At 43.5% G+C, this 25,325-nt stretch overlaps 1 protein-coding gene across 2 annotated transcripts in view; it reads right to left on the reverse strand.

The window, feature by feature from the left end:
- WWC1 (WW and C2 domain containing 1) overlaps positions 1-25,325 on the reverse strand; it is a 202,447-nt gene that overhangs the window by 52,677 nt on the left and 124,445 nt on the right. For both annotated transcript variants that reach the window (XM_004371223.1, XM_004371222.1), the window contains exons 4-9: positions 18,409-18,485; positions 16,790-16,869; positions 8,384-8,513; positions 6,537-6,683; positions 5,180-5,253; positions 1,623-1,865 (exon numbers count right to left, since the gene is read on the reverse strand). In XM_004371223.1, coding sequence (XP_004371280.1) covers positions 1,623-1,865; positions 5,180-5,253; positions 6,537-6,683; positions 8,384-8,513; positions 16,790-16,869; positions 18,409-18,485 — 751 coding nt within the window. The remainder of the gene's footprint in view (positions 1-1,622; positions 1,866-5,179; positions 5,254-6,536; positions 6,684-8,383; positions 8,514-16,789; positions 16,870-18,408; positions 18,486-25,325) is intronic.

The following is a 25,325-nucleotide window of genomic DNA, read 5'->3' on the forward strand; positions in this document are numbered from 1 at the left end:
TCTCCCTTCTCCCTTTACTTGATGAAGGGACAGGGCTAATCAGACATTCCTCCCAGTGGAGGATGGAGGAAATGAAAGCAACATCCATACTTTGCGTTTCGCTATTAACAGTTCTGATAAAGGGCTTCGTGGGGAGAGATGCCCCACCATTGACCAGTCAATGGATTCTTCGATGTAAGCCACCAGAGACCAGGCAGAGGCTGGGTAACTGGGCACACCTGGTACCCCACAATGTGCGGATGGGACAGACCAAATCGTAGGGTGGTATGCAAGCTGGTTTCCTTAGAGTTGAAAGGCTTCCTGAAGTCTTTGGACCTATCATGGGTGATGTGGAGAAAACACAGCTAGGCACGTAGAACCCCTGCCCTGCTTCAACCAGGGCACCTCCATGCTCACCTGCTTTATAAGTTGGACTTCTGCCTCCAAATTCACTGGAAAGAGGGATCCCTTTGCTCATCCCTGCACCCAATACACACACAAACACATACACACACACACACACACACACACACACACACACGTTTGAAAATCACTAGCTTCAATTCTAACCTCCTCAAGGGTAGGAACTCTGCTCATAAAATCTGCTGCCAAAAAAACTGAAAATAACTAGAATACATTTGAAGGTCATTGGGGGCAGGGACCATGTCCTATTAATTTCTGAATCCCCCAAACTGCCTTGCACACAGAAGATATGCCACAAAACGTTTGTTGAATGAATGCAAAATGACTGACTGACTGATGGAATGAATGGATGAATGAATGTGAAGGTGGGAATTGTAGGACCTAATGTGAACACAGTGTCATACTCGGTGCAGTGTGTGTGTGGATGTTCGTGGGGACACTGAAGAAAATATATTTGCCTCTAACATTTATATTACCTGCTTGGCCCCTATAAGCATTTCTGTTTGCAACTCCCCATATAAATCATAGCTTTTCAAACTGCAAATGGCAACCTCCTATCATGTGGCAAAATCAATTTAGTGGGTTATGACCAGCATTCAAAGAAATGCAATATGAGAGAAAATATCAGAGGACCATCACATGCAGAAAATGAATGTACTGTTTTGTGAAACTTTTGTATATTGGGTCACAATATAAAATATGAGTCACTGCCACAAAATTGGAAAACCACTGCTCTAACTTATGCAGAGTTCCTGGATGGCAAAAATGGTTACGAGTTCGACTACTAGTCGAAAGGCTGGCAGTTAGAATCCACCTAGAGATGCTTCAGAAGACAGGCCTGGCGATCTGCTTCCAAAAGGTCACAACCTTAATAACCCTATGGAGCAGTTCTACTCTATACACATGGGGTCGCCATGAGTTGGAACTGACAACAGCAACTAACAACAACAATACTTTAGTCAGAATATACATTTCTGAAAATCTGCGTCTAAAAGGATTTTTTGGTAACTCATTTCCCAGGGTAGCTGGTACATTGGATGGTGACTCATCTTCCCCTGATTTGCTACTTTGGACAGTTGAGATGTCTCTAAATTGAGTGTTCTCAGAGTGGAGCTCAGGTGAGCCAGGTTGCCCCCCTTGCCCTTTCCCTCCCCCTATTGGGGGCTGGGGGACAAATTGGCAGTGAGGGAAGGTTCGCATGTGCCCCAGCCTATCCCCACCTCTCTGTCAGCGCCTTGCTCTGGGTGTCCCGGGCTGCCTGTAGGTCTTTCTCCAGCCGCTTCCGGGCCATCTCCAGCTTCTCCACCTCCCCCTGCGTCCACTTTCGGGGGCTGATGAAGCGCATCTCCTTCAGCAGCTCCTCCTTCTCATTGATGAGGATCAGCCGGTCCCTCTCTGAGTCCAGCACTCCAGGCCAGGCCTCACTGTCGAGCTTGGCCAACTGGATCTTCAGGTTGGCGATCCTGGGGTCCGAGAAGGGGAAAATGACTGGTGTGCCCGAGGACAGTGCAGGCACACGGTATCAGATTGCACTTCCAAAGTCCTAGGGTACAAGGAGCTATGCCATCATCAGGGCAACCCTCGACAGTTACTGTTCTCCTTTTGGTCAAGGAGCATATCTTTATCTAACAGACATGTGTGGGAGCCTACCATGGGACAAGCAGTGAAGTAGGCTCTGCAGGGATGGGGGCACAGAATGAACAACACATGGACCTTGCCCTTAGGGACACGGCCTGGTACAGTAGAGAGTCCTGGATTCAATACCAGGCAGTAACCACTTATCAACTAGCTGTGTGACCTTGGGCACATCACTTCATCTCTCTGATGGGACTAACAAAAGCTCCTTCATATGAGGTTGTGGTTGAGGGCTTTATGACATAATTCATAAACTCCCCAACCACAGTATTTGGCATATAGTAGGGCAATCAATCAATCAATCAATCAATAATCAATAAATGTTTCTGCTACAACTATTGTTATTACCTAGTTTGACCACTTGTTAGGTGTGTAACACTGGGCAAACTCCCTGAGCCTTTAGACAAGAAAGCAATTACTCACCCTTCAGAATTGTTGCAAAAATTAGCAATAATATATTCAGAGTGTCTGGCACGTGAGAGGTGTTGAATCAATGGCAGTTGTGGACCCACTACAACTACAAAAAATGCTATACTTACTAACCATGTGTCCTCTATTCAGAGAGTGGCAGTGGCACAGTGTAGCCTGGGGCTTTGGGGTCAAAGGTATTGAGTTGGATTCCTTGCTTTGGTTTTCTTGGCAAAAGGGATTATTTCCTGAGAAATCAGTTTTTCATCACAAATACCAGTACTTGGCATACTGCAGTCACTTAATAAATGTTAAAAGAAGGAACTGGGAGCACTATCCCCTAATTTTCTGAGACTCAGTGTCCTCATCTGTAAGATGGGGATAATAATGGTACTGAGGGCAAGTGTTATGAAGACCCAATGAGAACGTATCATTAAGAGCTCTTTATAGATTGCCAAGTGTTATATGTGGAGACCTGATTGTGCAATGGTGAAGCACTTGGCTACTAACTGAAAAGTTGGTAGTCTGAACCCATCCAGACGCTCCTCAAAAGAAAGACCCAGTGATCTGCTCCTGTAAAGATCACAGCCCAGAAAACCCTATCGGGCAGTTCTAATCCATCACATGGGGTCACTATGAGTCGGAATTGACTTGACGGCACCTAACAGCAACTGTTACAAGGATGTTAGGTATTACTATCATTAGAGCAAAATAAGGTTCATAGTATAACTAAGAATATTGCTACACATATGCAAAAATGATCAGGATGTGATCCTTTATCCCTTCCCTAAAGGGTGGATAAGACAAGAGCGGTAACCACATGGGACAGGTGTCCAGAGAGGCTCACAGAGAGGATATGCAGCCGTGCAAAGGCAGAAGTCCTGTTGTTGGCTGGACCCATAGGTCCCCCCAAAACCCACTGCCGTCAAGTTGATTCTGATCCATAGTGACTATAGGACAGAGTAGAACTGTCCCATAGGGTTTCTGAGGCTGTAATCTTTACAGAAGTAGACTGCCACATCTTTGTCCCATGGAGTGGCTGGTAGGTTTGAACTGCTGACCTTTTGGTTAGCTGCAGAGCACTTAACCACTGTGCCACCAGGGATCCTTGGACACCAAGGGGGAGTTGAAATAGTGTATAGGAGTCTGGTTTTTATTTTGTTTTGTTTTTACCTCCTACCTGCCCACCCAGTATCCAATTCCTCTTTCCATTGATAATATTCTGATTTTGCTTTGGGGAACCACTTTTCCTATACTTTCAAATTACTTAGTTGCCACAAAGCTGACCTCAATCCCCTTCCCAGAATTGAGCACATGACCCATGCCTGGACCTTCGGAGAAATCTAATTCCCCTAATCTCTACCCTGCAGCAACGATTGGTTCACCCAGGAAGGCCAGTGAGTCTCAAACCCAAGACTTGCTAAAACTATTGGGAAACTGGGTTTGCTAATCTGGTAGTATAAAGTCTAGAATTTCTGGGGGTCATCTTGCCACTTCGACAGGAAAGCCTGCTTGAGAATGAAACAAACACAAACCAAGCAGTTTGGAGAAAAGGAAAGAGACCTGAGTGTACAGAATATCACTGGAGTCCTAGATCCAGCTGTGCCTGAAGCTAGTTACTCCAGGACTTTGGAGTTCTATAAGGCACAAATTCCCTTTTCTGATTTCTCTGCTTTTCACAGGATTTCTATCATTGCTACCAAAAGTTCTGCTGTTCACACAGAGCTGGCAGAGTGGTAAAGCTGACACTACTATGTTCTACTCAGTCTGGCTGAGAAGGTCCATGATCCAGACAACTTAGCCTAAGGAGGGATGGATGCAGTAAGCTTGGCTTCATTCACCACCACAATGCCCAGGGGGTCTTTCCTAGGAAGGCTGGCTTAGTGTATAGGAAGATCATGGACTTATAGCCAGATTGTCCAGGGTTCAAATGCTGACTTCATCACATAGAGAAGTCACAGAAGATCTTGGGTCTTACCTTTTTCTTTCTAACATGGAGACAGTAAGACGTAACTTATGCTACAAAATTGCTTTTCAAATTAAAGGAGATATGTACAAACGTTTTAGCACAATGACTGGCTCATAACAAGCTTTGATAATTATTTAATTTAATTTCAGGTATGGCAGTAAAAGTCAATGCCTAGAATTCTGTGAAGCCAGGAAACATCTAAAGTCACTGGGGTCTACACTTTTTAGAAGCACAGGAGACACCAAAGTAGGACATTTCCATATTCTTTTTCGCCTGTTGCTAAAACTTGTGCCCCTTCAAATCAAATTTCAGTCGGAAATGAATAATGGTGACGGTTGTACAACATGATGAATACAATTAATGTCACTAAATTGTACATGTGAAGAATGTTAAAATGGCAAACATTTGGTTACATACATATTTACCATGATAAAAAATAAATAAATAGCTTATAGGATCACTGGGAAAACAATGATTCTAGAAACAGAAGCAGGAAAGTGGAAAGGTAATTAGGTTTTGAGGTCAAACAAATCTGGGTTCAAACACAGTTCTACCCTTTATCTAGCGAGAAGTCACTGGGCCAGTCGTTTCTCTGTGAGCTTCAGAGAGGATTAAAATATGAGGATTATAATACAGATCTTTCATAATCTTTGTGAGGATTAAACAGGATGAGGTGTGTGGAAAACCAGGTACAGAGCAAACACTGTACAATAATAGTCATTATTATTGGAAGCACCCTACCCCCAACTCCCAGCCTCTGATTACCTTCTCTTTGCCTCTTCATATCGAAGGCGCAACCTGACCTTCTCCGCCAACTGATTATTGCTGCTGGTGCTGAACTGGAGGAGAAGAACAAAGTCTGGGATTATACGGCTGTTGTGGCCAGTGCTGAGTTGGGTTTCCAGAGCTCATGAGAGACTTGACAGCTTGTGTGGGAAGCAGCTAAGAATAGTCCCCAACTACTGGGCTGGCTGCAGAGATCTCAGGGAAGCTAGTTAAGCAAAATACTTTCCTTCCTTCAGGCCATCGGGAGAGCTTCAAACTCAGACATCTCTCACTTTCAGAAGAAAAACCAAAGGCCCAAAATATCAACTTGCAGTCCCAAATGGCTTGGAGCCAATTCAAGTCACAGAAACGTGGGGGACAGTTGGTGAGGAGGAAACAAGGATAGCCTGTAAACAAGAAAGTAATTCTGGGGACGCTGAGGAGAGGGTCAACCAGCAACTCCGGGAGGCTGCAATTAGTAACAAAACACTAAGTGAGTGGGGAGAAAGTTCTGGAACTTGGAGGTACACAGCTTCTTCACAAACACTCTGGCCCTGCAGGTGACTTGGGGTTGGACACGGGTGGAGTTGGGGGAGGAGGGAGCAGTCCTATTCACCGTGCTAGTCTGTCAAGAGTGGCAAGAAGCTACCAGGCTCACCCGATCACACACTGACATAGCTTCTCTTCACGAGTAGGAACAGAGCTATAGAAATCAGATAGGAACAGCATTTAGCCACGGAGGCTGGGGGGAGGGTTTGTTCAAAATCGCCTGCTCTACGGAAACAAAAGCTTTCCAAAGTTATAGATTGCCGTGGATCAATTCTACTCTGGCTGATGTGTTCACGAGCTGCGGGCGGCTTGACGGCACTTGCGCTATTCATTACTGTTACCAGACTGAGCTTTTGAACTGGACTCAAGCAGCTGTCCGAAAGCTTGCATGCATTGTTTTCAGACTTACAGAGGGAAAATGTCCTCTGCCATCCAAATGGTGAAAGGAAAACAGAATGGAGCTGCACAATAGTATGAAAGAAACCAGAGAAGGACATGCTGTCCTTCAAAAATGTTTTCCGTGCAGCACCTCGGGATGCAAGGACTTGGGCAGCAATACTCAAGACCATGGAGTCAGCGCTGGCTTTTCCCGGGCACTATTATCTCATATCATCCCAGGGCCAGGAGGTCTGCAAAAGAACAGAGCTCCAGAGTTAGCTGGCAGCCCCACAGACAGCCACTGGCAGCTCCTCAGGTGAGCAAAGAGAAGATACCGGGGTCATTTCCCAGACATCTCTTTAATGGGATTGCAGCAGCCTCCCGGATGCTGCCTCAAAGAAGCCCCCAGGAGCATGCAATGCCTACTCACACTTCCTGAGATGTCTGTCTGGGAGCTCACGTCCAGGTACTGTTTCGGCAGTGGGAAGCCGGAACTCTCCAGAGAGCTGCTGCTGGACCACAGGTCTGAGTGGGACCCTCTGTCAGTATGGAAGCCATCCTTCAGCATGGCAAGGCTCTGAAGGGGTGGAGGGCAGGGTTAGCAAGGCGCCCTCATTGGAGGAAGTTCTGAGTCTGCTATACTCCACTTGCTTTCCTTGCCACCTCCCCTGATTTAGAAATCCACGCTACTCCAGACATTTTTCTCACCTGTGATAAAGAGCTAGCAGCAAGAGGGAACTCACTATGTACCAGGCACTGTACCAGGCCCTTTACATGGGAGAGACTGGTGTGGACACTTGTTTTGGAGCCACACTGCTGGAGTTGGAACCCCTACTCTGTTACTTCCTCATTGTATGATATGATCTGTGCCTCAGTTTTCTCTCCTGTACAATGGGAATAATCATAGGTCCTATGTCAGAGGTTATCATATTGATTAAATGAGATGACAAGTGTAAAGCACTAGAATACTCAATAACCGTCAGCTTTACATTATCTTACTGAATTCTGACAACAATCCTGCAAGGAATAACCTATGATTATCCCTGTTTTATCAATGAGGGAATTGTTACTTGGAGAAGCTGGAAACTGACAGAATCGAGATTTGGACCTGGTCTATCTGATTTAAGACTCCTGCTCTTAACCACTACACCATGATAGGAACACACCTCACTGTCCACTAGTGCCTTGTCTGAAGCGTGTCAGAGCATAAAGCATCCTTCACTAAGTCATTTATAGAGTGTCAGGCTCCTCATCTGCAGATGGGAACAATAACAAAATCAGGGCAGTTCTGTGTGGGAAGGTGGTATGTACTGTGGTTAAGAGAATGGACTTTTGAGTTAGATGTTCTTGGGTTTGAAATGTGGCTTTACCACTTACTTTCTGAGTTTTACATCTTTATCTGTATAATGGGGATAAATGAGACATGATGCATGCAACGTGCTTGGCCCAATGCCTGCCTGGCACATTAAATAATATCTATGATTATTTGTTCAGTTGCCAGCATTGAGTCGGCTCCGACTCATGGAGACCCCATATACAACAGCAGGAAACATTGCCTGGTCTGCGCCATCTTCATAACCGTTGGTATTTTCAAGTCCATTGTTGTGGCCATGTATTGTGAGTGTCTTCCAGTCTAGGGGGCTCATCTTCCAGCATTATATCAGGCAATATTCTGTTGTAATCCATAAGGTACTCACTGGCTAATCTTCAGAAGTAAATCACCAGGTTTTCCTCCCTAGTCTCTCTTAGTTTGGAGGTTCTGCTGAAACCTGTCCACCATGGGTGGCCCTAGTGGTATTTGAAATATTGGTGGTAGAGTTTCCAGCATCACAGCAACATGCAAGCCACCACTGTACAACAAACTGACAGATAGGTGGTGGACAGGGTCAGTATATGTGATTAAATGCTTATCAAGACGCTACATTTCCATGTCAAGGTTAGCGATGTTGAAACCACCTCCTTCCCTCTGGTTCTTTGAAAAATAAGTCAGTTGGCTAGAGCTACAGGCAAGGATATTGGCTTTAGACTAGGTCAGATAGCTCCTGTTCCAATTTTGCCATTAATACTAGCTGTGTGATCTTAGGCAAGTTACTTAATGCTTCTGAGCCTCCATTGTCTCCTCTATAAAACAGGACCAAAAGCCCAAGGAGACTAGCAATGAGAACTCAATGATTAATGAAGCATATGGAAATAGCCCACACAAGCCCAGACACACGGGGGTGGTCAGGGGAAACCAGCCCTGTAGAGATAGGCCAACCTTACCAGGAACGTGTATACCTTAATGAGATCTTGCTTTTCCTTTTCTCCACAGGTGATGGCCTTTTTGATGGCTTTTGTTTCTTTCAAGACAGCCTGAGCTTCATCCAGTTTGTAGCTGCCCTGAGCATCAGACATTTTCTTATCGATTCTAGGAGACAGGTAAGAGGAAAGGTTAGAAAAAGATATGGCCAGGGATGGGGTTTCCCCAGGGGAAGAGCATAGACCATAGCATTTTGATTCCTCAAAGAGTCTCCTTTCTCTGTCTTGCACACCCTCCCCCTACCCAGCTCCCTCCTGTGAAAAAACACAGAAGCTCCCTGTTAAACTGCAAATGTGCCATAGTATGTGGCTGCAGCAGTAACACAGCTGTTGAAGTCAAAGGTTTTTGCAGCGTTAGCTCTTACAGGAAGCCTTCCCTGATCACCTCTTTTGGTCCTCCCGGTAGGGCTGGGGTTCCCATGATGCATTGCTCATAGCTGAGACACTGAACTTATTACCTTGTGTGATAATTAACAGTTTACGTGGTAGCTTCCCTCATTTAAGGAGCCCTGGTGGTGCAGTGGTTAAGCGCTCTGCTGCGAACCAAAAGGTCCGCAGTTCAAACCCACCAGTGGCTCCTAGGGAGAAAGATGTGGCAGTCTGTTCTGTAAAGATTACAGCCTTGGAAACCCTACGGGGCAGTTTTCCTCTGTCCCACAGGGTCGCTATGAGTCGGAATCGACTTGACGGCAATAGGTTTACCCCTGATTTGATTCGGACAGGCTCAGGAACAGGCAGGGGGAGGGTTGTATATGTTTCAGTAATTTTAGTACCTGACACAGAATAGTCCTTCACTGTGGGTTTCTCAGTTTCAGCACTATTGACATTTTGGGCTGGATCATTGTTTTATTTTTATTTTATTGTTGTACTATAAGTGAAAGTTTGTAATATAAGTTAGTCTCTCATACAAAATTTATATATACATTGTTATGTGACCCTAATTGCTCTCCCTATACTGTGACAGCACACTCCTCCTTTTGGGCTGGATCATTCTTGGTGGTGGGAGGCTGTCCTGGGTATTGCAGGGTGCTTAGCAGCATCCCTGGCCTCTACCTACCTAATGCCAGCAACACCCTCCCTCCACCAGGTGTGACACCCAAAATGTCTCCAGACATTGTCAAATGTCCCATGGTGGGCAAAACCACCCCTGGCTTCAAACCACTACCTTTAGTATTTGTTGAATTAATGGACACAATGAAGGAAAGGTTAAAAGGACAGAAAAATCCCAGCCCTACTAATTAATAATAGTGTGACCTTGGGCATGGCTATTGTCATGGATTCAGTTGCGTCCCCCAAAAATATCTGCCAGCTTGGCTGGGTCATGATTGCCAGTGTTGTATGATTGTGTAATCTAATGTGATTTCCTTCTGTGTTGTAAACTCTATCACTATGATGAGGTTATATGTGATCTCCTTATGTGTTATAAATTCTATCACTGTGATGAGGTTATGCTGATGAGGTTTACAAGATTAGATAGTGTCTTAATGCAATCTCGTTTGAGATATAAAAGAGAGAAGCGAGCAGAGACACACAGGTACCTCACACCACCAAGAAAGCAGTGCTGGGAGCAAAGCGCATCCTTTGGACCAGAGGTTCCTGTGCTGAGATGCTCTCAGACCAAGGGAAGACTGATGTATCACAAGGACTTCCCTCCAGAGCTGACAGAGAGAGAAGGCCTTTTTCTTGGAGCTGATGCCTTGAATTTGGACTTACAGCCTACTGGACTGTGAAGAGAATAAATTTCTCTTTGTTAAAACCATCCACTCATGGTACTTGTTAGAGCAACACTAGATGACTAAGACAGCTATCAACCACAGGCACCTCAGTTTCCTCCTCTAAAAAATGGGGATCATGTTACCTCCCTTGCCTATGTTCACGGAGTTGTTATGAATGTCAAATGGGATAAAGGATGGGAAATTGTGTGGTGAGTGAAGAAGAACTGCACAAATGTAAGGGATTCAAATAATTCTAGACTGGGGAGTTTATTGGCTTATCCAGGTTCTACATACAAGTTCAGGGGCACTGATGGTTCAGCAGTAGAATTCTCACCCTCCATTCAGGAGACCTGGTTTGATTCCCAGCCAATGCAACTCATGCGAAGCCACCACCCGTCAGTGAAGGCTTGTGTGTTTCTATGATGCTGAACAGGTTTCAGTGGAGCTTGCAGACCAAGACAGACTAGGAAGAAAGGCTTAAAACGGGCAGTATTTTGTTCCATTGTGCACAGGGTTTCCATGAGTCAGGGGCCTACTCGAAGGCAGTGAACAACAAAACAATACATACAGGTTCATTTCGAGGGGAAGAAAAGGGTGAAAAAGAGTGAAGGGTCTTGATGTAATTTTTTGAAGGTCAGACCAACCTAGAGATAGTGGGGAAGGGAGGACCCTGAGCCTCTGGGGAGGGAGGGCTGTGGTGTGGAAAAGGTTCTGAGGGCAGAGATAAACTTTAACAGCTTCACATTTTTGCCAAGGCTAGGCCTGAAGTTTGAGTCCATGGTGAAGAAAAGGAAGCTTTACAGTCTGAAGGAACACCACAAACCTATTATTTAAGGATGATAAACCCCTCACAGGCATTCCTTTCTGGTTTTGTGCTAGAGGCCAAGTTGTCCTGGGCTAAAAATAACCTGAGTGGGGAATCTCTGGGAGGAGGGGGACAGATTTTCATCATGGTCTCATTGTCTATGCCTCTGAACAGAGGAGAGAAGGAGGGAGTGTGGTCTCCACACAGCCCTCCCCCTTCCGTTATTTCAGCCTCTGTGGAGAGAAAACAAAGCCCCACTTATGTCTTCCCACTAAAAATAGTCTGTCTATTCCCTTTGAGGACGTGGGCCTGGGCACGTCTGCCAGGTCGGCTGAGACGGGTCTCAGATTTAGTCTGAGAAATTAGTCTAATCAGAGCTTTTCCTGTCAGAGTCCAGCTGAAGATGCTGTGTGGAAACCAGGCTCCCCCAGAGCGAGTGTCCAGGACAGGAGGTGGCCTGGCCCCAGATGGGGAGAAGGGGGAGACGCCATGTGCTTGATCATGTCCAGGGGCTGGGGGCTCTGGGGAGAGGTCTGTGCCCAGCTGTCCTCTGCCAATTGGATGGGACAGAAGCGGTTTGTCTGCTGGGCCCCGGGCTTCTCCACCAGCCTCTACCTGAATTCTCTCAGCGGCCTTAGCAACCAGGCTCTGGAATTTGGCTCCGGAGAGCAGCTCTGAGAGGGAATACTCTTGGGCTGGATCAAGGAGAGAGAACAAAGGGTCACCATTATCTGTTCAGTGAATGAATCTTTTTTTTTTTTAAGGGAAAGAATACTTGTGTGTGTAGGGGGGCGGTAGGGGGATGCATGTGTTTTAGGATTTCCAAATCACGCAGCTGTCCTTTCTCTCAGAACTTGGGAGATCCGCACACCCGGCTGCCACAGGCCAGCCACCTAGAAGCAGGGCAGAGGCTTTGACAGCAGCAGCTCCTTTTGTCTTGTTCAGATAGCTCTTACCTGAGCAGGGCAGCTTCCATGTTATGTAGAAAGATGCCACACTGCCCTCTCCCACAGTGATAAGATGCCAAGTCTCAACTCTTTCCTATTTACAAGGGCTCAACAACGCTGACAGGACAAAAGCGTAAACTTTTGTGTTGATTTTTCTTTCCAGTCTCCTCTAAGAGCTATCCTTCAATCCTCATTAACGTTTCTTCCTTCCCTACCTTTTTTCTTCCTTTCTTTCCTTCCTCTCCCTTTCCTTCCCTCTTAAAACTAGGATTGCTGGCCGGGAATAGAATAAGTGAATGAATCCCCTCTCCCTGTGACCTCCTGCCCAGTGTTCTGCAAAGAGAAGGGGTTAAGAAGTAGGAGTGACTAGATCATGCTCCACTAGAGCCTGAAAAGGGAAGATCCCAAGGGAGTTGGAAATGTCCCTTATGTTTTCTGGGAATGGGGAAGGGTGTTGTCTGCATGATGCCAGGAAGGGGGCATTAGAGCATGAACCTCAAAACCCATCAGTCCTGGGTTCCAACTTCAGCTCTGACACGTGCTAGCTGGGTGGCCTTGGGTGTATTTTTGACCCTGTCAGTGTCCTCATCTATAAAACGGGGCAGAACATACTTCTCATAAGGGAATAAAGAGGGTAAAATGGGGTGACTAATGTAAGTCTTTACCCAGCACAGCGTCTAGCCCAGGGAGGACGCATAGTTCATCCAACTTCCCTTCCCAAATCTAAGCAAGGCAACTAGCTAGAGATCATCATCACCCCACCCTACACTTAACATCTTTTATTACGTGCCAGGTACTGTTATGTACTTCCTCGGTAGGATGGATTGCTTTCGTGTGGCCTTTCTAGTCATGGTCTTATAACTCCCACCCAAGTGATCGGGCTGGACTGTGTGATAGGGTAATCATGGCCCACCAAAGGGATTGGTCAGTTTTTGCCATCCCACTGGGCTTGAAATGAGCCACTCATAGGCAGGAAAGAGAAGAGCTCACCACCACCAAGGAAGGAGAGAGGAGCAGGAGAGAGAGAGCTGAGTGCCTCTGGGCAGAGACTGAGGGCTAGGGAGAGGCATGCCCGCAAGTATGGCTGGGAAGAGGCTGTCTTGATGAAAGAACTGTACCTTGAGTATTCCTGAGCCTGAATTGTAACCTGTTACTTCCCTAATAAACCCCATAATCGTGAGTATGGTCTGTGAGTTCTGTGTGGCCATTGCAATGAATTATTGAACCCAGCAGCGAACAAGAGAGTATCATGGGAGGGATGGTTGGTGTCAGAATTGGTAAAGATGGCAGAGAGAGGAGCCATGTTTGACCTCTGCCTCAAATCAGCCCTGGGCTGTTGATCTTGATTCTCCTTCCCCGTTGTGAAGTTACAGGAGGTCAGATGCTGGCCCCATGCCATTTTTACAACTTGACAAGGGTTTTCCAGTTGAATCTTTACAAACAATTACTTTTCAGATAAAAAAAACTGAAGCCCAGAGGTGTTATCACTTTTTAAGGACCCAGGGAATTGGGATTTGAACCCAGGTCCTCTGCCTCTTGAGGCCACATTCCTAACTCTTTGTGCCACAGGTTTTCATTCAAGCAGACACCTTTCTCTACCCTAAACTCGCAGCCAGGCTTCCGGCTAAGGTGCGTGGGCTGCCAGAGCTGCGATGGAGTCTTATCTGGGCCTGATATCAAACATGTGCAGAGGGAGAAAAAAGGAGGCTTGTCTTTGGGATTTCAGTGTCAACTTACCAAAGGACAAGAGTTTTCAATGCTGCTACAGGGTGACAAAGCGGTAAAACAGGTTTGCGGTGGTTCTGAGAATAATGGGAAGTGTTCTAACTAGAAGTTCCTGAGGGTTTCAGGAGGTGGGGTGAAGGGAGGGAACATATGTGGGCAGTGAGTTGCCCTTCAACTATGTGCTCAGAAGCTGTTCCATTAGCAGGAAGTGGGGGACTCAGGCTATTGCTTTACAGGTCAGAAATAGGAATTTTCTAAGCTTACACTATTGCTCTAAATAGTCCTTGGCTCTACTGAAGACTGCCAAGAAGCATAAAGCATGGTCCCTGGTCTTAGGGAGTTTAGAATCAGGTTTGAGAGACAGGATTGGTGTATATATATCAAATGTAATTTTCATATATATGTGTGTGTGTGTGTGTGTGTGTGTGTGTGTGTGCTGTGTTGTTAGTTGCTATCCATCTTCATGATTGTTGGTATGTTCAAGTCCATTGTTGTGGCCACTGTGTATTTTAAATGCCCTCCAACCTAGGAGGCTCATCTTCCAGCATTATATCGGATAATATTCTGTTGTGACCCATAGGGTTTTCACTGACTAATTTTCAGAAGTAGATTGCTAGGCCTTTCTTCCTAGTCTGTCTTAGTCTGGACACTGCTGAAACCTGATGGGTGACTCTGCTGTTATCTGAAATACCAATCAATGGTATAGCTTCCAGAATCACAGCAACATTGCAAGCCACCATAGTATGACAAACTGACAGACAGGTAGTGGAGATACATATATGTATATATATATACACATATATATATAATATGTAAACAAACATATATAAAGTCATAATTTATAATAATTTATAATACAAAAAACTATTACACACAATTTATAATATGAAGATATAAAGCCATAATTTCTTATGTCATATGTTGTGTTGGATTCATGGTACTTAACCCAGCCAGTAGGGCATGTGGGATGACGTGAATAAGACCCAATTGCCCCCTCGATGATGGCCATTGTTCCCTCAATTTATAGGGGCTGGTGACAAACATCCAAAGACTTAGGGCTGTGGTCACTGAGTGGTGGAGGTGAATTTGTAGTTCAGGGGATGTGGAAAAGGTTCAATCAGGCAGAGAAAAAAAGCAAGTAACTACAGAAGCAGCTGTCCATACAGATGGGGCCTTCCTGGGAGTCTAAGTGAAATTTCCCTCAGAACAGAGAAATCTAGTGGGTGTCCTCCCTGGAGCTTCTAAGAGGCCTACTAGGTGACCTTTGAGTGTATCAGACATACTGAACACAGACTCACTGAACAAGTCTCAGTTATATCTCGTGGTTAACAACAATAAGCTAGCATTTATAGAGCACTTACTATGTGACTCAGTTTCCTTATCTATAAAATAGGGGTAGTTAAAAGAACACTCCTCAAAAAGTTAAACAGAATTACCATATGACCCAGCAATTCCACTTCTAGATACATATACCTGTTATGGATTGAATTGTGTCCACCCCCAAAATATATGTTGTAAATCCTAACCCCTATACTTGTGGATGTAATCCCATTTGGGAATAGGATTTTCTTTGTTATGTCAGTGAGGCTGTATCAGTGTAGGATGTGTCTTAAGCCAGTCGCTTTTGAGATATAAAAAGAGCAGATTAGGCACAGATAGGGGAAGATAGATGCCACACCATACAAAGATTGCCAAGGAACAAAGGAACAGAAGCTGAAAAGACACAAGGACCTTCTCTCAGAGTTAGAAAAGAAAGAAAGCCTTCCCCTAGTTTCGGTGGCCTGAATTCAGATTTCTAACCTCCTAACTGAAACAATAAATTTCTGTTTATTAGAGCTACCCAGTTGTGGTATTTCTGTTATAGCAGCACTGAGAAACTAAGACAATACCCAGAAGACTCGAAAGAAGCTACACTAACAGACACATGTACACCAATGTTCACTGCAGTACTATTCACAAGCTCCAGAAGACAGAAACAACCCAAGTGTCCATCAACAGATGAATGGATAAACCAAATGTGATATATATATATATATACACACAATAGGCTGTTACTCAGCCATAAAGAGAAACAAAGTCCTGGTACATGATACAACAACCTGGATGAACCATAAAAATATTATGCTGAATGAAATAAGTCAGACACAAAAGGACAAATATTGTATGATACCATTTATATGAAATATCTAGAATAGGCAAATGCATAGAGACAAAAGCTTATTAGAGGTTACCAGGCGTGGGTGAAAGGGGGAAGCGGAAGTTATTGCTTAAAGGACACTGAGTTTTTGTGAAGTGTGATGAGCTAATTTGGAAATAGACAGTGATGACAGTTGTACAACATAGTGAACATAATGTCACTGAATTGTACATGTAAAAATGGTTAAAATGGCAAATGTTTTGCTATATATACTTTTACCACAATTAAAAAAAAAGAACCTTCCTCAGTGCTTTGAGGATCAAATGAGAATATCCATGTAGAAACACTGACTGTGTTTCCTGGCACAGAAACCTGCTCAACAAATCCTAGTGGGTATAATTACAATAATGACAATTAAAACTTCTGCTCTCAGGAAAGAAGAGAACTATATCTTACTTGACTGCAAGTCAGCTTCTGCAAGTGAAAATTATATTTGATTAAAGTTATCCTGGAAACTCCATAGTCACCCACAAAGTACAATGTATATGGCATTTATCTAGTAATTTACTTGTTGCTGCAACAGATCATTGTTCCTTCAGTGGAGCACTAGACAAAGTCGTTGTTCACTTTTAGTCGCTGTGGGAAAAAAGGGTATATATATATTTTTTGGTAAGCATGTGAAACTCCACTGCGCCTACTTGAGGAAAGGAGACAGGTGCACAGAAATGCTCAACTATATTTGTTTCTATGAATGGAAAGAAAAACTCAACCAGGTAGAACACAGCCTAAGGGCTTCAGAAGTTTATAGAGAAGGTGAAAACTCCATGGTTGGAAATGATCCTCTTCTTTTCTCTTTTCAAATCCCAGACTTGGAAGACAATATCTTCAGTAAATGTCAGTGGAAAAGAATTGGAATTGAACAATTAGAGAACCACATTTCCAGAGGGGAGGAAAAGGATTGAAGGAGCTGCAGACAGAGGAGCAAAGGACAGATAGGGTCGGAGGGGAGCATGGGTTGGGGGCAGCCCCTGTGCTCCACAGGGCAGGCAGACTTACTTCTGCAGGGTCTGGAAGCCACGCTCCTTGAACTGTAGCTCCTGCTGGAGGTGAACCATCTCTCTCTTCAGCTTGTTGACCTGGATAGAAGACCACACATGGGGCTGGATCAGAGGCCAAAGCTGAGCTGCAGGCTGCCTTCTCCCCAAAGGAGCGGGCAGACCACAAAGGACAATACAGGGACCCAGGTTAGTATACCTTGGGCCACAGTGGTCACAACACCCTCCCTTTACCAATGCTGGCCTTCGCCGCTACAGCTGCCCATTTAGACAGCAAGCCAGCTCAACTTTACTGCAGGTCCTCCTAGCCAGTCCTCGCTCCAGGGAAACACGAAGTGGAAGGGAGCTGGTTGACCTGGGATAGAGCTTGGGCTTCCCATTTCCTAGCTGTGTGACCTCTCCCAAGCTATCTTGCCTCTCTGAGCCTCCCTTTCCTGCTCTGACTGATGAGGATAACGGCATTCCCAGGGTTGTGCATTACTTAAAGGGGCTAATGGGTATGGGACCGCTTTGCTTGCAGGCAAGAAGCAATATAATAACTTTAAGACGCAAGACATGGGCTAGGAAGCTGTTTTCCCAAAGACGGCCCAGAAGCCAGATCCAGCCCACAGGAATGATTTGTTTGACCTGTTCAGTGTTGTTATTTGTTTTAAAATAATTGTTTGCTAGTAGTTACATATTGAGAGATTTCATATAATAAGCCCACACATACGGTTGCTCTCTAAAAAAAGAAATATGAAAATCTGGTTGACACTGGGCCCACATTCCAGCATGATCACAATAGGCTAGAACTGAATTCAACTACCCCTTTAGGCAGCGCACATCTCTCTAGGTTACAGTCTCCACTACTCCCTATTGCCTCACACCTAGCCCACTCCCCCTAATTATGTTTTCTTTATAGGCTTCTGAGTTTGTGGCACCTACTTAGAGTTTAATTAAACCAGAGTTCAAAATACTGACTGTACCTTGAGCAAGTGACTTAATTGTTGTGCTTTAGTTTCCACATAAGTAAAATGGGAATAATGTTTATCCCCCAAAGTAATCAGGGAGATTAAATAAGATAATATAGAATAAGCAGTAGCTAGAAAGATAGCACACAACCTTAAGAACTTTGGAGTTAGGCTTGAGTCCCTTATGTCCTTGAGCAAATTACTTAGCTCCTCTAAGCTTCTGTTTCCTCATCTTTAAAATGCAGATAATTATAGTAGCTACTTCATGGGGTTCTTGCAAAGACATGAGATAATGCACATGACACATTTAGCACTGTGCCAGATATATGGTGATTGCTTATGAAATGTAGCTGCTGTTACTATTATTACTACTTCTACTACTACTGTTACTATTGTCAGGGGTGAATTAACCAGTAAGCAAGGTACGCACAGGCCTACTTGTGTTTACTTGCTAATCTGTAGTGCACAATTTCACGCGGATTTCACCACATCTTTCGTGCACGCCTTGCCTGTTGGGTAACCCGTCCCTGATTATTGTTAATATTCAGGGTCTTGTTATCAGCACTGGATGCCATGCCTGGCCAAAGAATCTACTGTGACCTTCTGGGTGGGTTAGTGGCCTGAGGCTGCCTCAGTGACCCCATCAATGGCACAGTTGAAGAGGCCATACCCGGGATTTTGCAGTGGCAATTTCAGCTTTCAGGATCTCAGGGTCATACTTAGAACTGGATGACGAACCAGAGACCACTGTAATGAGAAAGAAAAAAAAAAAAAAAGATATCTGAGTAGAAGAAACACATTTTGGCAAAGCTGGCTTATTTGGCTATCTAAATAAACAGAAAGTACTGACTAATTGTGAACAACCTAAATGTCCAACAAAGGGGGATTTGTTAAATAAACGTGGTAGATGAATAAAATGGGGGCTATGCAACATATGCAATCTAAAATCATGGTGCAGAATATTTAATGACAAAGGAAAATGTCCCAAATACGTTCTCTTTTTTAATGGTTTATTTTTTGTGATTGTTGTTGAGAATATACACAGCAAAAATGTACACCAAGTTTCTACATGTACAATTCAGTAACATTGATTACATTCTTCAAGTTGTACAACCATTCTCACCCTCCTTTGCTGAGTTGTTCCTCCCCCATTAATATAAGCTCACTGGCCTCTAAGATTCCTTCCTAATCTTTTGAGTTGCTGTTGTCAATTTGATCCCATATATACAGATCTTGAAAGAGCATAATGCTCAAGACAGACATTTTTTACTAGTTAAGTTAAACTATAGTTTTAAGATGGCTTCAGGGGATATTTTTGGTTTAAGGTTTAGAGATTATCTTAGGCAATACTTCCAGGGGTTTATCCAACCTCCATGGCTCTAGAAGATCTGAATTCCATGAGAATTTAAAATTCTGTTCTGCATTTTCTCCCTTTTGATCAGGATTCTTCTATACAATCTTTGATCAAAATTTTCAGTAATGGTAGCTCGGCACCCTCCAGTTCCTCTGGTCTCATGGCAAAGCAGGCAGTTGTTCATGGAGGCAATTAGCCACACATTCCATCTCCTCTTCCTATTCCTAACTCTCTTTCCTCTGCTGCTCCAGGTAAATAGAGACCAATTGCTGCGTCTTGGATGGACTCTTGCAAGCTTTTAAGACCCCAGGCACTATGAAACAAACTAGGAGGTAGAAGAGAAGCACTAAACATGTTATTAGACCAATTAACTGAGATGTCCCATGAAACCATGACCCTAAACCTCCAAACCGAGGAACCAAATCCCATGAGGTATTTGGTTGTACATAAGCCTCAGTAGCTACTCTTTTTTGTCACTGTTGTAAATATACCTATCACACAGCTTTCGCCAATTCAACTTTTTACTCGTTTATAACTTACTGATGGCAATAGCATTAATCGGCTGTGCTACCCTACCCTTAGTCAATGTGATTTTTCCATCACCATAAACTGAAACTCAGTGCTCCATAAGCAATAATCCTGCCATTTCCTCTTCCTCCCTCCCTCCCTAATCCCCTAACTTTGGTCTCAATACATTTGCTGTTCTTGACTTTTTATATGTGAGGTCATACAATATCGGTCCTTTTGTAACTGACTTATTTCACTCACTCATCCGAACATGTTGTTATATGAAAAAACAGTTTACAAAAATTATAAAGAATAAATTAGACAAGATACATTTTATATGCACACATAAGCTTTTAAAAATGACTGTAAAGAAATATACCAAAGTGGTAACACTGGTATCTAGAGAGCTAGATATGAATGATATTAATGCTCATCTTTGTATTTTTCTATCCTTTCCAAATTTTTTAACATGAACTTGTCTTTTTGTAATCAGAAAAAAAAAAGTAAAAGAAGTTTACTCTATTTCATACTATTAATATACATCTGAAAAGGGAAAAATTACCCATAATTCTACAACACTAGCACAATTATCTTTTCCCCGAGTTGCCTTCCAATGTTTATCCACAGTTCTATCACATAGTTGTAGCCTTACTGCATTTATTTTTAAAATTTACTATTTGATGTTCTGAAAAAAGGACCTTAAGACTTACAAAAATGAATGCAAAAAGTAAAAACCCCTGCCAACACCCTGAGTTCAGACTTCTAGCATCCAGTACTGTGAGAGAATAAATTTCTGTTGTTTTAAGCCAGGCACTTTGTGATAATTTGTTACCATAGCCCTAGGTAACTAATACACTAGCTATTTACTTGGGTAGTACGTCCTTTAACCTGAGACTCAGTTTTCTCATCTGTTAAATGGGGATAATAATATCTAACTCACGGAGTTATTGGACTGTGTAAATGACAATGCTTACAATCGTACACAGTATATGCTCAGCCAGTGTCAGCTACTATTACCTGTCAGGGACAAGTGCCAAGCGTTGTGGATACAAGGATACATAAAACCCTGTCCTTGCCTTCTAGTTCAGAGATTAATGTGTCTGTGTGTGGCAGGAGAGCTGAACAAGAAAATGGGCTAATCAATGCGTGTGTAAGTACAGAGAGCCACAGAAAGTGTTCCAGAGAAGGGAACATTTGAATTGGGCCTTAACAGATAAGTAGGAGTTCGCCAGATGACTGACATTCTAGGCTGACGCACCAGCATGTGCAAAAGGCACGGGTTATTTGTTCTTTTCAGGAAAGGACAATTTGTTCAGGATGCCAGGAATGTGGGAAAGAGAGATGGAAAATGAAAGAAACAAACGTAGTGACAGGTCAGATATATACTGTGGCACATGACTGTGTGGGACTAAATGTTGGCTGTATGAGTGCTGTTAGTTTCAGTTTGTCTTAGTTTCCTAGGACCGCTGTAACAAAATACCACAGAAATTTATTGTCTTATAGTTCTGGAGGCTAGACATCCAAATCAGGATATTGACCGTGTCAATTCCTTCCGTGGGCCTCTCTCCTAGTTTCTGGTGGCTGCCAGCAATCCTTCGCATTCTTTTGCTTGTAGATGGATCATCACATGCTATCTTTCCCCTGGGTATGACTCTGTTTACACGTCTCTTCTTCCCTTTTACAAGACATCACTCAGAAGGGATTAGATCAGGACTCACCCTACTCAGTATGGCCTTGTTTAACCTAACTGATAACAAAAGAGAAACCCTATTCCCAAACAAGGTCACATTTATAGGTTGAGGGGTTAAGACTTCAACATAGCTTTGAGGGGACACAATTCAATCAATAACATAGTTGAACCTTGAGGTAATCAGCCCACAGCCCACCCCTTCTGCTGACACCACCCTCCCTCAAGCCCATCCCACCGAAAGAGTTTTATGCTTGGATAGGATGTTAAAGATTGCCTTATCCCACCTTTTTATAGTTTTTTTTCATTTTCATTTTTATTAACATTATATATGAAAACAGTTTAATAGTCCAACATAGTATAAAAGCCTGTTGCCATCGAGTCGATTCCGACTCATAGCAATCCTGTAGGACAGAGTAGAACTGCCCCATAGGGTTTCCAAGGAGCGCCTGGTGGAATCAAACTGCTGACCATTTGGTTAGCAGCTGAGTTCTTAACCACTGTACCACCAGGGCTCCAACATAGTATAAGGTTTGCTGTAAAAAAAGCACTCCCCAGCCCCTACCCCCATATCTCACTCCCCAGAAGGGGAACCACTTTCAACTTGTTCAACCAATTTCTTGGTTATCTGTCTCTAGGTCTCTAATAATATGTGTTCTTTTTTCCACTGATTTATTTTTTTCACTTGTAGGTATTATTTATTCATGTCCCTCTCTGGAGGATGAGGACTCAGCTTCCCTTCCTTCCCCAGTCCCTATATAACACATTGCATCCTCTCATCTCCTCATCCTTCTAAGAGATATTGCATAATTTTGGTGGAAATAATATTCAGTATTTGCATTATTTTGACTCTGTAAACACTATTTGCAACAGTCACATAGTCGACTTTGATTAATTTTCCATTCCAGCATATTTTGTTTTTAGTTTTTTTTTTTCCCTAGAGTTAATAATTTTCATTTTTGTGTTTGCTTACTTTCTACAAACTTATCACAAATGCAACCACGCACTCTGTCAGTTATCTAAGTCTCCTCTCGTGGGGTCCAGACCAGCAGGTGTTCTGCCTGTTTCCTTTTTTCGGATCTATTTCGCCCAGGCCTCTAACCTACTTCAGTGTGAGTTGGTGGCCCTCACACACAGCCGCCCTCCTGTGATCCCCCTTCATGTTGTTCCTGGCATCCTCCTTGCCTCTCTCCTCTTTCCTGTACATGCCGCCTTCTTCTTTTTGGTCTATCCCTCATTCTGGTAGAATACAACCTCGAGTAGCTTCCGGGGAAAGGAAGCATGAAGGAAATTAACGTTTTGAAACCTTGCATATATAAGAATATCTTTATTCTATCCTAACCAGTTGACTCCAACTCACGGTGACCCCATGTGTGTCCAAGTAGAACTGTGCTCCATAGAGTTTTCAATGGCTGATTTTTCCCAAGTAGATTGCCAGATCTTTCTTCTGAAGCGTCTCTGGGTGGACTTGAACCTCCAACATTTCAGATAGTTTCTTAACTGTTGGCAACTCCCACGCACTCCTACTCTACCCTACACTTGATTAAAGGTAGCTTCACTGGATACAGGGTTCTAGGTGGGAAATGTTTTTCCTTAAAATATTGAAGGTATGACATCACTTTTAGGTTTTTAGTGTTACTGTTGAGAAGTCTAGAATTATTCTGGGTCCTGATAATTTTTGTAAGTGACCTGGTTTTTCTCTCTGAAAGCTTTTAGGACTTGAATCGTCCCCAGTGTTTGAAATTTCACAATGATAGGCTTTGGTGTGATATGATTTTCATCCCAGGGTCTCAGAGAACCCTTCCAATTCTGTACACTCACCTCCTTCAGTTCAGGGAGAGATCTCTGAATTCTTTCACTGATGCTTTTCTTCCCTCTGCTTCCTCAGCTCTATCTTTCTGGAACTTTTATTACTCAACGAGTAGATTTCCTGGCCTGGTGCTCTCACTTTCTCTCTTATTTTCCATCTCATTGTATCTTTGCCATACTTTTTGAAAGCTTTCCTCAGTTTTATCTTACAGTTTTTCTAAGCAGTTTTCATTTATGCAATCATATTTTAATGGCTCTTTGTTGTTCTCTGAAGGTCCTCACATTCTCTCTCCCATTAGGGTGCGTGGTTCATAGTAAGCCTTCGATAAATAATTATTTAAAATAGTGGTAAAAGACACCACACTCAAAGCCATTGATGTGTTCATCACAACCTACTGATCTGCTCATTTGGCTTGGCACCACAGTTTTTATTTTCCTTTCCTTTTCTCACCTCAGACCTTTTGTGGAATTAAGCCGCAGACTTGATGTCACTTCACCCCTAAACACTTAGGTACCTAAGAACAAGGACGTTTTCTGACATAAGCACAACGTCATTAGCAAACCTAAGAAAATTCTCCAAGTGACTGAGAATGTCTTTTATCGATGCTTTTTCCCCAATCCAGGATCCAGTCAAGTGCAAACAAGGTACAAAACAATCTGGTAGTTGTGCCTCCTTACACTTTTTTTCATCTAGAACAGTTTCCTCTCTTTTGTTTTTTCATGATATTGGCTTTTCTTGAAGAGTTCAGGCCAATGACCCTGCAGAATATCCCACATTATGGATGTGTGAGATGGTCTGTTCATGATTAGATTCAGATTAAACATTTTTGTCAAGCATCTTACCCGATATTTTAGTGCATCACATCAGAATGTGACATCAATTCATCTCCTTACGGGTGATGGTAATTTTACCACCTGTGTAAGGAAGTGACTTCAGACCTCAAAAATGTAAAGTATATTTTACCCTTTGAAATTAGTAAGTTATTTGTGGGATGATACTTTAAGCCCTTGTAACTATCTGGTCCCCAAGAACAGCAAAGTTTGTTTTCATATACACTTGTTTCTGCCATTTTTTTGGACTGTTGGACTTTAAAACTAAAGTAACCAAACGCTTTGCTATTGAGTTGATTCCTACTCCTAGCGACCCTGTAGGACACAACAGAACTCCCCCATAGGGTTTCCAAGGCTGTAATCTTTACAGAAGCAGACTGCCACATCTTTCTCCCAGGGAGCAGCTGGTGAGTTTGGAACCCTGACCTTTCAGTTAGCAGCCAAGTACTTAACCACTGTGCCACCAGGGATCCCTTGCAGGATTTCAGAGGAGGGAAAAAAACAAAAACAAAAAAATCTCAAAACATTCTACCTCTTTGGACCTGAGTTTCAACAGAGACAAAAATATCTCCCTTCCAGGGCTGTGGTAAGGATTAGTCCTAAAACCCTCACAGCAGTCTCCAGAACAGTGTCTGACCCACAGAAATAGCTAAGGAATGTAATCCGGTTCTTTTCTACAGTCCCTGGGATTCTAGGGGTTTTCCTGAGTTGCCAAGAAAAAGGGTAGGGTGGGGACAGTGAGCAACCCAGCAGGGTTTGTCCCTCTCCTGCTCACAGACTGCCCTTCTTAAAGTGAGGGCTTCATACAAGATGAGTGTCAGGTGACTCAACCAAGCCACAGCCACACTGACATCATGGTCTGATGCTGGTCCCTGGCCTTCAGTGAAAATGATGGGGGATAAACAGAACTGGGTTTGCATCTTATTGCTACCATTCACCAGTTGTAAGACTCTGGGCATGTGATTGATCCTCTGTAAGCCTCAGTCTTCTTATCTGTAAAACCCAAAAAAACCCAAACCCACTGCTGTCAACTTGATTCTGACTCATAGTGACCCTACAGGACAGAAAAGAACTGCCCCATTGGGTTTCCAAGGCTGTAATCTTTACAGAAGCAGACTGCCACATCTTTCTCCCATTGAGCGGCAGGTGGGTTCGAAGAGTTGACCTTTCGGTTAGCAGCTAAGCGCTTTAACCACTGCACCAGAGGATATTAATTGTACTTGCCCCATAGTATTGTTAGAGAGATCAACTGAAATAACATATTCAGAGCCTAGCAGAGTGCCTGATATGTACTAAGCACTCAGTAAATGCAGGAAAGGACTGGTTATTATAAATGATGGCATAAGACGAAAAAAATCTCAACACGTTTGATAAGGTCAGTGTGCGCAATGACACCTAC

This window comes from Trichechus manatus, unplaced genomic scaffold (genome assembly GCF_000243295.1).
Source record: "Trichechus manatus latirostris isolate Lorelei unplaced genomic scaffold, TriManLat1.0 scaffold00011, whole genome shotgun sequence".
NCBI classification, from domain to species: Eukaryota; Metazoa; Chordata; class Mammalia; order Sirenia; family Trichechidae; genus Trichechus; species Trichechus manatus.